General features: G+C 39.5%; 1 protein-coding gene across 1 annotated transcript in view; it reads left to right on the top strand.

Annotated features, from left to right (window-relative positions):
- The window catches only part of dapk1 (death-associated protein kinase 1), a 178193-nt gene that overhangs the window by 108987 nt on the left and 54642 nt on the right, over nt 1-14564 (top strand). Inside the window, exons 8-10 of the mRNA XM_061980418.1 lie at nt 9207-9359; nt 9435-9480; nt 13739-13828. Coding sequence (XP_061836402.1) covers nt 9207-9359; nt 9435-9480; nt 13739-13828 — 289 coding nt within the window. The remainder of the gene's footprint in view (nt 1-9206; nt 9360-9434; nt 9481-13738; nt 13829-14564) is intronic.

The following is a 14564-nucleotide window of genomic DNA, read 5'->3' on the forward strand; positions in this document are numbered from 1 at the left end:
GTGTGGTGCATATTTGTAACAGTGTTAAAGTTGTTTATACGGCCACCCTCAGTGTGACCTGTATGTCTGTTGATCAAGTATGCATTGCATTCACTTGTGTGTGTGTGTGAAAAGCCGTAGATAATATGTGACTGGGCCGGCACGCAAAGGCAGTGCCTTTAAGGTTTATTGGCGCTTTGTACTTCTCCCTACGTCCGTGTACACAGCGGCGTTTTAAAAAGTCATAAATGTAACTTTTTTTGAAACCGATACCGATAATTTTGAAACCGATACCGATAATTTCCGATATTACGTTTTAAAGCATTTATCGGACATATCTAGTTCTATTATTTCTTCAATTATTAATTTATTACCATATATATTTTTTAAAGTCAGTGATGACTTTAGTGTCAAGTTTTGGCAAGAATGTTTTTAGTAGTATATTAACCCTGGAAAAAAAACCTGAAAAAAAAAAAACATTTCATTGAGATATTGCAAAAAAAAAACACTGCTATTTATATATATTATCAGATTTAAAAAAAAGTAATAATGTAAATATATAATTGTTTTGTATGTAATTAATATATAAAAATGTTGTTTTTTCCCCCTCTGAGAGTGGCTCCTCATACTCTTTTGTATTGAAGAGGCAACGTCTGCACACTTATTATGCTTGTCAGTCACACTCTTTGAAAGAAAAGTGCCTGCAGTCACGTCGACCCGTTTTAAACGAGGCGGCCTCGTCAAAGTCCGCGCCCCTCAAGTTCAACTGCAGTTTGCCCGGCGACATCTCTCTTTGACGCCGGGCACCTCCTTCCGAGGCCTTCTGCTCGGCTCCCACGCACACCGTTAGCCTTCAGGGAGGAGACACCTACGCCAGGCTGCAACACACAACATGTGTACACTCACTAAGTGCATTTCCCGCAAAAGCAGAAGGACGAGGTCGATCTGTTTGTAGCCGTTCCTCAATAGTTACGCAATAACTGGCGAGATGAATGTTGCCGCGGCAGCCATGACAAAAACCTAGTCATTGTTTTTGTCTCACGTAAATGTGCCGCTAATGTAAATGCATCGGTTAAACGCACATCATGTTCTCCACCCACACGACGCAGAGAAAATAGAAAAGCTTTTTTTTTTTTGTACAAACCCCGTTTCCATATGAGTTGGGAAATTGTGTTAGATGTAAATATAAACGGAATACAATGATTTGCAAATCATTTTCAACCCATATTCAGTTGAATATGCTACAAAGACAACATATTTGATGTTCAAACTGATAAACATTTTTTTTTTGCAAATAATCATTAACTTTAGAATTTGATGCCAGCAACACGTGACAAAGAAGTTGGGAAAGGTGGCAATAAATACTGATAATGTTGAGGAATGCTCATCAAACACTTATTTGGAACATCCCACAGGTGAACAGGCAAATTGGGAACAGGTGGGTGCCATGATTGGGTATAAAAGTAGATTCCATGAAATGCTCAGTCATTCACAAACAAGGATGGGGCGAGGGTCACCACTTTGTCAACAAATGCGTGAGCAAATTGTTGAACAGTTTAAGAAAAACCTTTCTCAACCAGCTATTGCAAGGAATTTAGGGATTTCACCATCTACAGTCCGTAATATCATCAAAGGGTTCAGAGAATCTGGAGAAATCACTACACGTAAGCAGCTAAGCCCGGGATCTTCGATCCCTCAGGCTGTATTGCATCAACAAGCGACATCAGTGTGTAACGGATATCACCACATGGGCTCAGGAACACTTCAGAAACCCACTGTCAGTAACTACAGTTGGTCGCTACATCTGTAAGTGCAAGTTAAAACTCTCCTATGCAAGGCGAAAACCGTTTATCAACAACACCCAGAAACGGCGTCGGCTTCGCTGGGCCTGAGCTCATCTAAGATGGACTGATACAAAGTGGAAAAGTGTTCTGTGGTCTGACAAGTCCACATTTCAAATTGTTTTTGGAAACTGTGGACGTCATGTCCTCCGGACCAAAGAGGAAAAGAACCATCCGGATTGTTATAGGCGCAAAGTTGAAAAGCCAGCATCTGTGATGGTATGGGGGTGTATTAGTGCCCAAGACATGGGTAACTTACACATCTGTGAAGGCGCCATTAATGCTGAAAGGTACATACAGGTTTTGGAGCAACATATGTTGCCATCCAAGCAATGTTACCATGGACGCCCCTGCTTATTTCAGCAAGACAATGCCAAGCCACGTGTTACATCAACGTGGCTTCATAGTAAAAGAGTGCGGGTACTAGACTGGCCTGCCTGTAGTCCAGACCTGTCTCCCATTGAAAATGTGTGGCACATTATGAAGCCTAAAATACCACAACGGAGACCCCCGGACTGTTGAACAACTTAAGCTGTACATCAAGCAAGAATGGGAAAGAATTCCACCTGAGAAGCTTCAGAAATGTGTCTCCTCAGTTCCCAAACGTTTACTGAGTGTTGTTAAAAGGAAAGGCCATGTAACACAGTGGTGAACATGCCCTTTCCCAACTACTTTGGCACGTGTTGCAGCCATGAAATTCTAAGTTAATTATTATTTGCAAAAAAAAATAAAGTTTATGAGTTTGAACATCAAATATATTGTCTTTGTAGTGCATTCAATTGAATATGGGTTGAAAACAGTGACGTGCGGTGAGGTTGATGGCTGGTGAGGCATTGACTTCATCACAGTCAGATTTACAAACATATGAACCCTAAAGAGTATCTTATTCACCATTTGATTGGCAGCAGTTAACGGGTTATGTTTAAAAGCTCATACCAGCATTCTTCCCTGCTTGACACTCAGCATCAAGGCTTGGAATTGGGGGTTGAATCACCAAAAATTATACCCGGGCGCGGCGCCGCTGCTGCTCACTGCTCCCCTCACCTCCCAGGGGGTGATCAAGGGGATGGGTCAAATGCAGAGGACAAATTTCATTACACCTAGTGTCTGTGTGACAATCATTTGTACTTTAACTTAACTTTAACTTTACACATACAAACTGTAGCACACAAAAAAGCACATTTAATAAAAAAAACGTTATTATGGTCTTACCTTTACTAAGTTATAAATGAAGTCCATTCGCCGCTGTTGTGCTGGATTAATGCACCACCTGACGAGAGTGTTATATCAACTAAAGCCCTCACTTAAACTTTCCACGTGCAAGATTGAATCTATTTAAAAAAGTGTAACCGAGGGTTTATAAATGTCGCCTATACTGTATGAAACTACAAAATAACAAACACGGAGGCTCCATTTTACACGAGGACCACTTTATTTACCTTCTTTCAAAAACTTCCGCTCCACTACAACATGTCATCACTTCCTCTCTTGGCGCCTTCAAAATAAGAGCTCAAGGCATATACTGTATAACAGCGCATAACAGGAACTTAACATCACAAAGAGGAAAGCCCATAAAAATAGGTTACAAAAGTTATTTAATAAGAAGCCAAAAAGTGCAAAAACAATAATGTTCGTGTTGGAGGAGTTGTGAATTAGGTATACCTGCATTCTGCAGGTGTACCTAATGTTGTGGCCCTGCAGTCATTCACAACTCCTCCAACACGAACATTATTGTTTTTGCACTTTTTGGCTTCTTATTAAATAACTTTTGTAACCTATTTTTATGGGCTTTCCTCTTTAGGGCTTTAGTTGATATAACACTCCCGTCAGGGGTTGCAATCTACAGCGAGGGTGCATGAGGCGAGCCTCAGCCAGTGCGTCTTTTGCAGCCGTTTTATGATCGCTCAGCACAAGAAATACATTACACACATACAGTTGTAGACAAAATACACTGTACATTATATACCTCAGCTAACTAAACAATGGAAATGTATAATATAATTCATATAGCAATACAGTCTCACTGCACAGCAGGCCAGCAGTTAGCCGAGTCATTGCGCAATCCATGGTGAGGCACAAATGAGTGACGTGCCTCAACTGGCTGCTGATCACCGCACCGTCTCTTCTCAGTATTTGAACGGCAAATGTGAAAATTCAGCGATTTTAAATAAAAATAATCTAAAACTGGTGAAGTTAAATGGAAAATAACTTTATAGTATAATCACTGGATAAATTTAACAATTTACTTTTTTTTTTTTTTCTTTTTACTTTTTTTTTCTTTCCATGATGGCAGGTGAGGCCCCGCCTCACCTGCCTCTAGTGACTGCACGTCACTGGTTGAAAAGGATTTGCAAATCATTGTATTCCGTTTGTATTTACATCTAACACAATTTCCCAACTCATATGGAAACTGGGTTTGTAAGCACTCTACTGCTCAGTTGTTTGTTCATAAATAGTGGCTGGGTTTGTGGAGGTGACGCTTCCTTCTCTTAAATATCACTAAAAGTTCCCTAAAGCAGTGTTTTTCAGCCTTTTTTGAGCCAAGGCACATTTTTTGCGTTGAAAAAATCCGGAGGCACCCTACCAGCTGAAATCATTGAAAAACAAAATTCAGTTGACAGTAAAATTTGTTGGATATGACCAAGCATGCATCAATATAGCTCTTGTCTCAAAGTAGGTGTACTGTCACAACCTGTCACATCATGCCGTGACTTATTTTGAATTTTTTTCTGTGTGTAGTGTTTTAGTTCTTTTCTTGCGCTCCTATTTTGGTGGTTTTTTCTCTTTTTTTGGTATTTTCCTGTAGCAGTTTCACGTCTTCCTCTGAGCAATATTCTCCCGCATCTACTTTCTTTTAGCAGTCAAGAATATTTCAGTTGTTTTTATCCTTCTTTGTGGGGACATTGTTGATTGTCATGTCATGTTCGGATGCACATTGTCTTTGCTCCACAGTAAGTCTTTGCTGTCGTCCAGCATTCTGTTTTTGTTTACTTTGTAGCCAGTTCAGTTTTAGTTTCGTTCTGCATAGTCTTCCCTAAGCTTCAATGCCTTTTCTTAGGGTCACTCACCTTTTGTTTATTTTTGGTTTAAGCATTAGACACCTTTTTACCTTCACACTGCCTCCCGCTGTTTCCGACATCTACAAAGCAATTAGCTACCGGCTGCCACCTACTGATATGGAAGAGTATTACATGGTTAGTCTGCCGAGCTCTAGACTGCACCGACACTCAACAACAACACATTATTTGCAGACTAGAATTACAGGTTTGCAAAAAATATTTTTAACCCAAATAGGTGAAATTAGATTGTATCTCACGGCACACTAGTGTGCCACGGCACAGTGGTTGAAAAACACTGCCCTAAAGGCACTACTGCCACAGTTTTATGTTGCCATGGTAACATTACAAGTGCATGAAATGTTGCACAGCCACTGTTGTTTTGAGACACTTTCTCATTCACTAGTATGAAAGAGTGTCCCCAAACTTTTGACGCCTGCTGCTTTCACACCACCTGCATCCACCTTGTTTATGTTATACACACACACACACACACACACACACACATTGTCCCGCTTCCACTCGAGCTGAGCTTGACTGCGGCCCGCCTCCGTGTCGGCGGCAGCCGGCGTGTTAATTAGCGGCTGGTGCTGACGAGCTGGAGAGGCAGGCTTGAGCGCCAGCATGCAGGGACGCTCGTTTATATGCCATTTATAGTCCGTTAATCTCTCCACTTACTTTAATGTGTGTTGTTGTACAGTACTATTTTAATATTTACCCTTTTTATTCAATTCTGTCTTTAAAGGGGAACTTCACTTTCTTTGGAATTGTGTCTATCGTTCACAATCCTTATGCAAGACAAGAGCACATATGTTTTTCCTTTTTTTATGGATTCTAAATCATAAATAAACGTTAACAAAAGTCAGCTAACATTGGAGCCATCGGGAATTGCTCTTTTCCGCCTATAAAGCACTCTAAAAAACATCCAAACTCCTCCGTTAATGTTTTATATACATGCTGTAAGTATATTCAGTACTGGCCAAAATTTTGGACACACCTTCTCATTCAATGCGTTTTCTTTATTTTCATGACTATTTACATTGTAGATTGTCACTGAAAGCATCAAAACTATGAATGAACACATGTGGAGTTATGTACTTAACAAAAAAACGTAAAATAACCAAAGACATGTTTTAAATTCTATTTTCTTCAAAATAGCCACCCTTTGCTCTGATTACTGCTTTGCACACTATTGGCATTCTCTCCATGAGCTTCAAGAGGTCTGAAATGGTTTTCACTTCACAGGTGTGCTTGAAGCTCGTCGAGAGAATGCCAAGAGATATTTCACCTTTTTTTGTTAAGTACATAACTCCACATGTGTTCATTCATAGTTTTGATGCCTTCAGTGACAATCTACAATGTAGATAGTCATGAAAATAAAGAAAACGCATTGAATGAGAAGGTGTGTCCAAACTTTTGGCCTGTACTATACATGCAGTAAGTATATATGTAGTAACAGGCACATTCATAAAGACATGTCAAATTTACATATTTTGCCCATTTTAAGCATATGGCGGCACTTTTCCCTTCAACAACAGCAAGACTATGAATCACGACAGATATCATGGGAGACAACAAAGATTACTTTGAAACAAATGATATTTTTTGAGCCTGAATATAGGGAGGATGAGCATCAAGTTTTAGAAGCTGTGTGCTGAACAGATCCAGCTTTAGTGGAACACTAAGCATCATGTAGCAATATTGTTTTGTCTTTTACACCTTTTCGCAAAAAATTAGGACCTTTCCTGTAGGATTACAACTTTTTTCTCGTTGTGGCTTTTATCAAAAAAAATATACATTTTTTTTTATTACTACTTTTTGGCCTAAAATTGTGACTTTTCCATGAAGATTACAACTTTTTTCTTGTTGCATTGAATGTTCTGACCTCCTGTTTTCAATGTAAGCGAACCAGAACATTGATATTATCCCATTACATATACATAGCTTTTATTCATTATTTTTAGTGTTTTAGTACACCTTTTTTGCCTAAAATTGTGACTTTTTGCTTTAAGATTACAACTTTTTTTTTCTTCGTTGTGTTAAATATTCTGAACTCCTATGTTCTATGTAAGCGAAACATAACACAAATAATATCTCATTACATGTTAATAGTTTTAGGTATTTTTTTTACACCTTTTAGCAAAAAATTAGGACCTTTCCTGTAGGATTACAACTTTTTTCTTGTTGTGTTGAATGTTCTGAACTCCTGTTTTCTATGTAAGCAAACCAGACTCATTACAGAACATCTCCACAGTTTTTTTCCCCTTGTTTTAGTTTATTTAATTATGCTTTTTTGGGTAAAATTATGACTTAATTGGAACTTTATTCTCCTTGTGTTGAGTGGTTTGAGCTCAGCTCATGTTTTCACTGCCAGTTTTGTGTGTTGCAAAGGATTGCAAAGAAGTTCATAATTTTTCACATGCATCAAACTCTAGCAAGTCCAGCAAATATTGGAAAAAAAACAGAACTTTGTTCTCATAATGTGCTACGTTTTTTCTGTAAAATTGCAATCTTAATGTTGAATATTCTGAACTCCTGTTGCCGATACAAGCAAAATATTTTCCCTTTTAACACATTTTCTGCTTGATTTCTTTCCATAAGATTAAGGCTTTTTCTCATAAAATGATAGCGGAAATAAACGTGAAAAAAATGTATCATGAATATTTAACTTTATTCTCATGATAACCAGAAATTCTGAGTATTTGTCAAAATTATAACTAATGGTGAATGTTCTGAGCTCCCATTTCCATGCCAGTGTTCTTTTGAGAAGAAAATGATCAGGAAGTTGTGTGATACTGTGTCAAAAAGTAAAGACATGTCAATATTCTAACTGCATTAACTTACAAAACCCAAAAGCAGTGAAGTTGTCACGTTGTGTAAATGGTAAATAAAAAGAGAATACAATGATTTGCAAATCCTTTTCAACTTATATTCAATCGAATAGACTGCAAAGACAAGATACTTAACGTTCGAACTGAAAACATTTGTTATTTTTTGCAAATATTAGCTAATTTGGAATTTGATGCCTGCAACTTGTTTCAAAAAAGCTGGCACAAGTGGCAAAAAAGACTGAGAAAGTTGAGGAATGCTCATCAAACACTTATTTGGAACATCCCACAGGTGAACAGGCTAATTGGGAACAGGTGGGTGCCATGATTGGGTATAAAAGCAGCTTCCGTGAAATGCTCAGTCATTCACAAACAAGGATGGGGCGAGGGTCACCACTTTGTCAACAAATGCGTGAGCAAATTGTCGAACAGTTTAAGAACAACAATTCTCAACGAGCTGTTGTAAGGAATTTAGGGACTTCACCATCTATGGTCCGTAATATCATTAAAAGGTTATCTCAACGGGCTGTTGTAAGGAATTTATGGATTTCACCATCTATGGTCCGTAATATCATTAAAAGGTTAAGAGAATCTGGAGAAATCACTGCACGTAAGCGGCAAGCGGTGAATTAGTGCCCAAGGCAATCGGAGTGTTGCTGGTTACTGGGGTTCAATCCCCACCTTCTACCATCCTAGTCACGTCCGTTGTGTCCTTGGGCAAGACACTTCACCCTTGCTCCTGATGGCTGCTGGTTAGCGCCTTGCATGGCAGCTCCCGCCATCAGTGTGTGAATGGGTGAATGTGGTAATAATGTCAAAGCGCTTTGAGTACCTTGAAGGTAGAAAAGCGCTATACAAGTATAACCCATTTATCATTTATTTATCTGTGAAGGCACCATTAATGCTGAAATGTACATACAGGTTTTGGAGCAACATATGTTGCCATCAAAGCAACATTATCATGGACGCCCCTGCTTATTTCAGCAAGACAATGCCAAGCCACGTGTTACAACAGCGTGGCTTCGTAGTAAAAGAGTACGGGTACTAGACTGGCCTGCCTGTAGTCCAGACATGAGACCCCGGACTGTTGAACAACTTAAGCTGTACATCAAGCAAGAATGGAAAATAATTACACCTAAAAAGCTTTAAAAATTGGTCTCCTCAGTTCCCAAACGTTTACTGAGTGTTGTTAAAAGGAAAGGCCATGTAACATAGTGGTAAAAATGCCCCTGTGACAACTTTTTTGCAATGTGTTGCTGCCATTAAATTCTAAGTTAATGATTATTTGCAAAAAAAAAAAAAAGTTTCTTAGTTCGAACAATAAGTATCTTGTCTTTGCAGTCTATTCAATTGAATATAAGTTAAAAAGGATTTGCAAATCATTGTATTCTGTTTTTATTTACCATTTACACAATGTGCCAACTTCACTGGTTTTGGGTTTTGTAAAAATGCCAGTTGAGGTGCACTCCAATAAAAGATGTTGTGTTGTCTGCTAATTCCAGGCTGAGCGGCGCATCGCCCTTCTTGGGCGAAAACAAACAGGAGACGCTCGCCAACGTGTCGGCCGTCGACTACGCGTTCGACGAGGAGTTCTTCAGCAGCACCAGCCTTCTGGCCAAAGACTTTATCGCCAGGCTTCTGGTGAAAGACCCCAAGTATGCGTGACCCTCCCCCTTTAGACGTACATATTGGCGGTGGACAGGTTAAAAGTCAAAGTGTTGTTTTTACAGAAAGAGGATGACGATTCAGGACAGCCTTCAGCACCCCTGGATCAAGGTCAGACCTTTTGGCTTATCCCTTTTAACATTATTATAAATACTAATTATACTGTGGGTGTTTATTTACCGAAAGCGCAAATAGGAGAGAGGCTGTTAAAAAACAGTTTTATATGTAACCGTTATTCATTCAACTTATTAGAATTATTTCGAAAAGACCACATAGTATATTGCACAATAGAGTATCAAGAGAATCAATGTTGTAATAGCGCAAAGGATACATTTGACAACAGTAAGGAAAGTGTGACATGCATACGATTTGCAGCTCAGTAGCAACATTTTAAAGTGCATGCAGAGGTAGATACTTTTAGACCAGGGGTCGGCAACCTTTACCAGTCAAAGAGCCATTTTGACCAGTTTCGCAAATTATAGATAACATGGGAGCCGCATAATTTTTTTGAAATTTTAAATGAAATAACACTGCATACAAAGTTTTTTTTTGCTTTGTGCTATGTATAGACCAGGGGTCTCAGACACGCTGCCCACACCTTTATATGGAATTGGAAAGCTGGTGCTGCACGCGGGTTTTATATTAATGGCGCTTGTCAGCGTCATGCGTGCCGTGATGGAACAGCATATAGCACCCACAACAACCAGCGTGCCTGATCAGCCACACGTTGTATGGTGTTTCTGCTTGCTCATGTAGGTGACAGCAATGCCTACTTGGTCAACAACCACACAGGTTACACTGACGGTGGCGGTATAAAAAAAAAACTATAATACTCTTACTAATAATGCGCCACACTGTGAACCCACACCAAACAAGAATGACAAACACATTTCGGGAGAACATCTGCACCGTAACACAACATAAACACAACAGGACAAATACCCAGAATCCCATGCAGCCCTAACTCTTCCGGGATACATTATACACCCCCGCTACCAAACCCCGCCCACCTCAACCGACGCACAGAGGGGGGGGTTGGTGGTAGCAGGGGTGTATAATGTAGCCCGGAAGAGTCAGGGCTGCATGGGAGATTCTGGGTGTTTGTTCTGTTGTGTTTATGTTGTGTTAAGGTGCAGATGTTCTCCCGAAATGTGTTTGTCATTCTTGTTTGGTTTTGGTTCAAAGTGTGGCGCATTATTAGTAAGAGTGTTAAAGTTGTTTTATATGGTCACCGTCAGTGTAACCTGTGTGGTTGTTGACAAAGTATGCCTTGCTGTCACGTACGTGTGCAAGCAGAAGATGTATATTGTATAACTGAAGATGGGCTGGCACGCTGTTAATACAGATTGTAGAGAGCGTCAAATGTTGTACCATCATGGCACGCCCTTATTATAGCTGTATGGGTGAAAATCGGTGAATATTAATCCCGGGAGTTTTCTGCGAGAGGCATTGAAATCCGGAAGTCTCATGGTAAAATTGGGGGGTTCAGCAAGTAAGCTGCTGAGCCGCATCAGAGTGATCAAAGAGCCGCATGCGGCTCCGGAGCCGCGGGTTGCCGACCCCTGTTTTAGACTGACCCAATTAGGAACAGGTACCAACAGGTACCTCCTCAGTAGCCTAGTGGTTAGAGTGTCCGCCCTGAAATCGGTAGGTCGTGAGTTCAAAACCCCGGCCGAGTCATAACAAAGACTATAAAAATGGGACCCATTACCTCCCTGCTTGACACTCAGCATCAAGGGTTGGAATTGGGGGTTAAATCACCAAAAATGATTCCCGGGCGCGGCCACCGCTGCTGCTCACTGCTCCCCTCACCTCCCAGGGGGTGATCAAGGGTGATGGGTCAAATGCAGAGAATAATTTTCGCCCACACCTAGTGTGTGTGTGACAATCATTGATACTTTAACTTTAACAAATAATACCAGTACTCTGTATACCTTGCTAGGTATTATTTATAAAAAGAATGATACTTCCAATACATCCATCCATCCATTTTCTACCGCTTATCCCTTTTGGGTCGCGGGGGGGTGCTGGAGCCAATCTCAACTCTAATCGGGCGGAAGGCGGAGTACACCCTGGACAAGTCGCCACCTCATCGCAGGGCCAACACAGATAGACAGACAACATTCACACTCACATTCACACGCTAGGGCCAATTTATTGTTGCTAATCACTAAAGTGGACTTATTTTTATTTTTTTAACTACACCAGGAGGTTGCCTACAGCCAATCCTGCCAATAAAATGAAATATACAATTAGAACAGTTTGTTCCCGGTGTCTCACTTTGTTAGATTTCCCACAAGAAAATGGTAAAACATAAACTGTAATAAAATGTTTTAAATTAGTAGTAGTATATCGATATGATACCAATATCAATATTCCTTATCGATACCGGTATTCACCGGTACTCTTATTGATACTGTTTGTAATTGGTGTACTGTAAATAAAGATGGGGGAAAAAAATCATTTCTATTAGCATTTTTATTAGCAGAATGCAGTTGTTTTGTCATCATCTTGTAAAGGCTACACAGATCCATCATATCATTTGAATCAATTCGCATTTTATGTGGGTGCGCATTTAAATAAGGCGTGTTTGATGCAGCGCAGGGTCATTTGAGGAGGAAATATTGTTGTGTTACAAACTTTTGTGTGGTGTTGCTTCCTTATTTGTGATGACTCAAAGCTGAATATCAGATCCTACCCATGTCTCTTTTTAAAAAAAATGTTTTTACTTATTTGTTTATTAGATTTTTAGCCACATAATTGACAGGAAGAAATACATTAAATAAATGATAAATGATAAATGGGTTGTACTTGTATAGCGCTTTTCTACCTTCAAGGTACTCAAAGCGCTTTGACACTACTTCCACATTTACCCATTCACACACACATTCACACACTGATGGAGGGAGCTGCCATGCAAGGCGCTAACCAGCACCCATCAGGAGCAAGGGTGAAGTGTCTTGCTCAGGACACAACGGACATGACGAGGTTGGTACTAGGTGGGGATTGAACCAGGGACCCTCGGGTCGCGCACGGCCACTCTTCCACTGCGCCACGCCGCCCCAAAGTCTTTTTTTTTTCCTCCCACCCCCAACAAGTAACAAAAAAAAACAATCGTAATAATTGTAAATAATAATTACATAAATAAATTAGGAAAAAACAAAAACAAAATTAAAGCTGCAAGCAGCGTTGGTCGGGCCCGCATATTTGGCAGGTGCTAGTTCTAAGTGTCCCAATACTTTTGTCCAGTTTTGGTCCTAAGTGTCCCAATACTTTTGTCAAGTTGTAGTCCTAAGTGTCCCAATGCTTTTGTCCAGTGTAGGTGTCCCAATACTTGTGTCCAGTGGTAGTCCTAAGTGTCCCAATACTTTTGTTCAGTTTTAGTCCAAAGTGTCCCAATAATTTTGTCTAGTGGTAGTCCGAAGTGTCCCAATAATTTTGTCTAGTGGTAGTCCGAAGTGTCCCAATACTTTTGTCCAGTTTTAGTCCTAAGTGTCCCAATACTTTTGTCCAGTTTTCGTCCTAAGTGTCCCAAAACTTTTGTCAAGTGTTAGTCCCAAGTGTCCCAATACATTTGTAGCATGTTAAGGGGGTCAAATTACAGCTCAAAGAGGCAAAATTGACTGTTTTTAGTACATTTTTGTCTTGAAGGGGATATTGCTAACTTCCTGTTGATTTTTGCCTGAAGAAATTAATTAATGAAATGTAGGTCTAAATGAGACCTACATAGAAGTTTTTGTTTCATGTCTCTACGACATTCGTACTTGGAGTTAGAGGCAGTTTTCTTCCTAGGGGGCGCTAGAGCGCAATTTTGAGTTTTGGGGTTTGGTTTTTTTACTAAAGAGTTTTGTTCGCGTTTATTGATGTGTGCGTCAAATTCGGTGAGTTTTGAAGCATGTTAAGGGGGTCAAATTACAGCGCAAAGTTACGGAAGAATAATAATAAGAAACGCTACAATAACAATAGGGCGGGCCTTAAAAAAACAAAGACACACCAACTTGTCTTTTTTTATGCGTAGCAGCGGCACTTTAAGTGAATGTGACAACATGTCATAATTACGGTTAGCTGGATTAAAAAAAAATACTGCGAGCCGTATCATTTATTTAGAATCTTAATGATGCTCCTGGACTAATTAGGAACAGGTACAAAAAATACCAGTACTCAATATACATCCCTAGTGTAAAAAGAAGTTAAAAACTCATAATGAGGAATCAAAAACATTTTCTTAGCTTGAGCAACGCAGGATGAAGCCTTGGTCACAGATGCAGAACGCTTCAAAATGCCACTTTGTATTTATTGCTAAACACTTTCTGTTGATTATAACTGCTGGGTTTTAGTTAATTGTGTGTCATTGCGTTGTTTCAACCAGCCAAAAGACACACAACAAGCACTGAGCCGAAAGGAGTCGGCTGTCAACATGGAAAAGTTCAAGAAGTTTGCCGCTCGCAGAAAATGGAAGGTAAGTTGTGTGCGTCGTTCATGCAGCAGCTTCAACTTGTCACTTCATAAAAAATACTTTGGCAGTGTTAAACGTCTCACACCTGTTTTGGCTATTCCCTTTCACACAGCTTTCACCCTTTCCACCACACATTCCATGTCCGTGCTTTTCATACAGAACAGCGAGCAGGAATATGGCAGACTGCTTTTTCTTTTACAGTCGCTGTTTTGTATAAACTAGGGGTTCTTTACCCTTTCGACCTTGAGGCCCAACTTTTCCACTACACAGGGGCCCTGGTCTCACTCAAATATCAACACCGAATTAGTAACCTTACTTTTTATTTTAATGATATTCAATAATAACAAAAAAAAATACTTATATTTTTACAACCTTGTCAAATAATATGAAAGCATTTGTTAAACACAAACATTGCAATCAAGGCTTAAGTCAGGCCGATTACAAAAATAAATACTAATTAAATATACTGCATAAGGAGAGACTCATAAAAATGGATGAAAAATAAATGTACATACAATTACGCAGTGCTAAATTAAATGAATTAATTATTTCTAAATTAATAATAAATAATAATAATATATGTTTCTCAAATAAAGTGCAAATAAAAATACAGCTTCATCAATTTAGTCATAATTTATGCGCTTGAGAAACGCCTGTATGATTTTAGCTCCATACTCTGTTCCGACATCATAAACCCTTTTCGCCACACCTTCCATGTCCGTGCTTTTCATACAGAACA

This window comes from Nerophis lumbriciformis, linkage group LG20, assembly GCF_033978685.3.
Source record: "Nerophis lumbriciformis linkage group LG20, RoL_Nlum_v2.1, whole genome shotgun sequence".
Lineage (NCBI taxonomy): Eukaryota > Metazoa > Chordata > Actinopteri > Syngnathiformes > Syngnathidae > Nerophis > Nerophis lumbriciformis.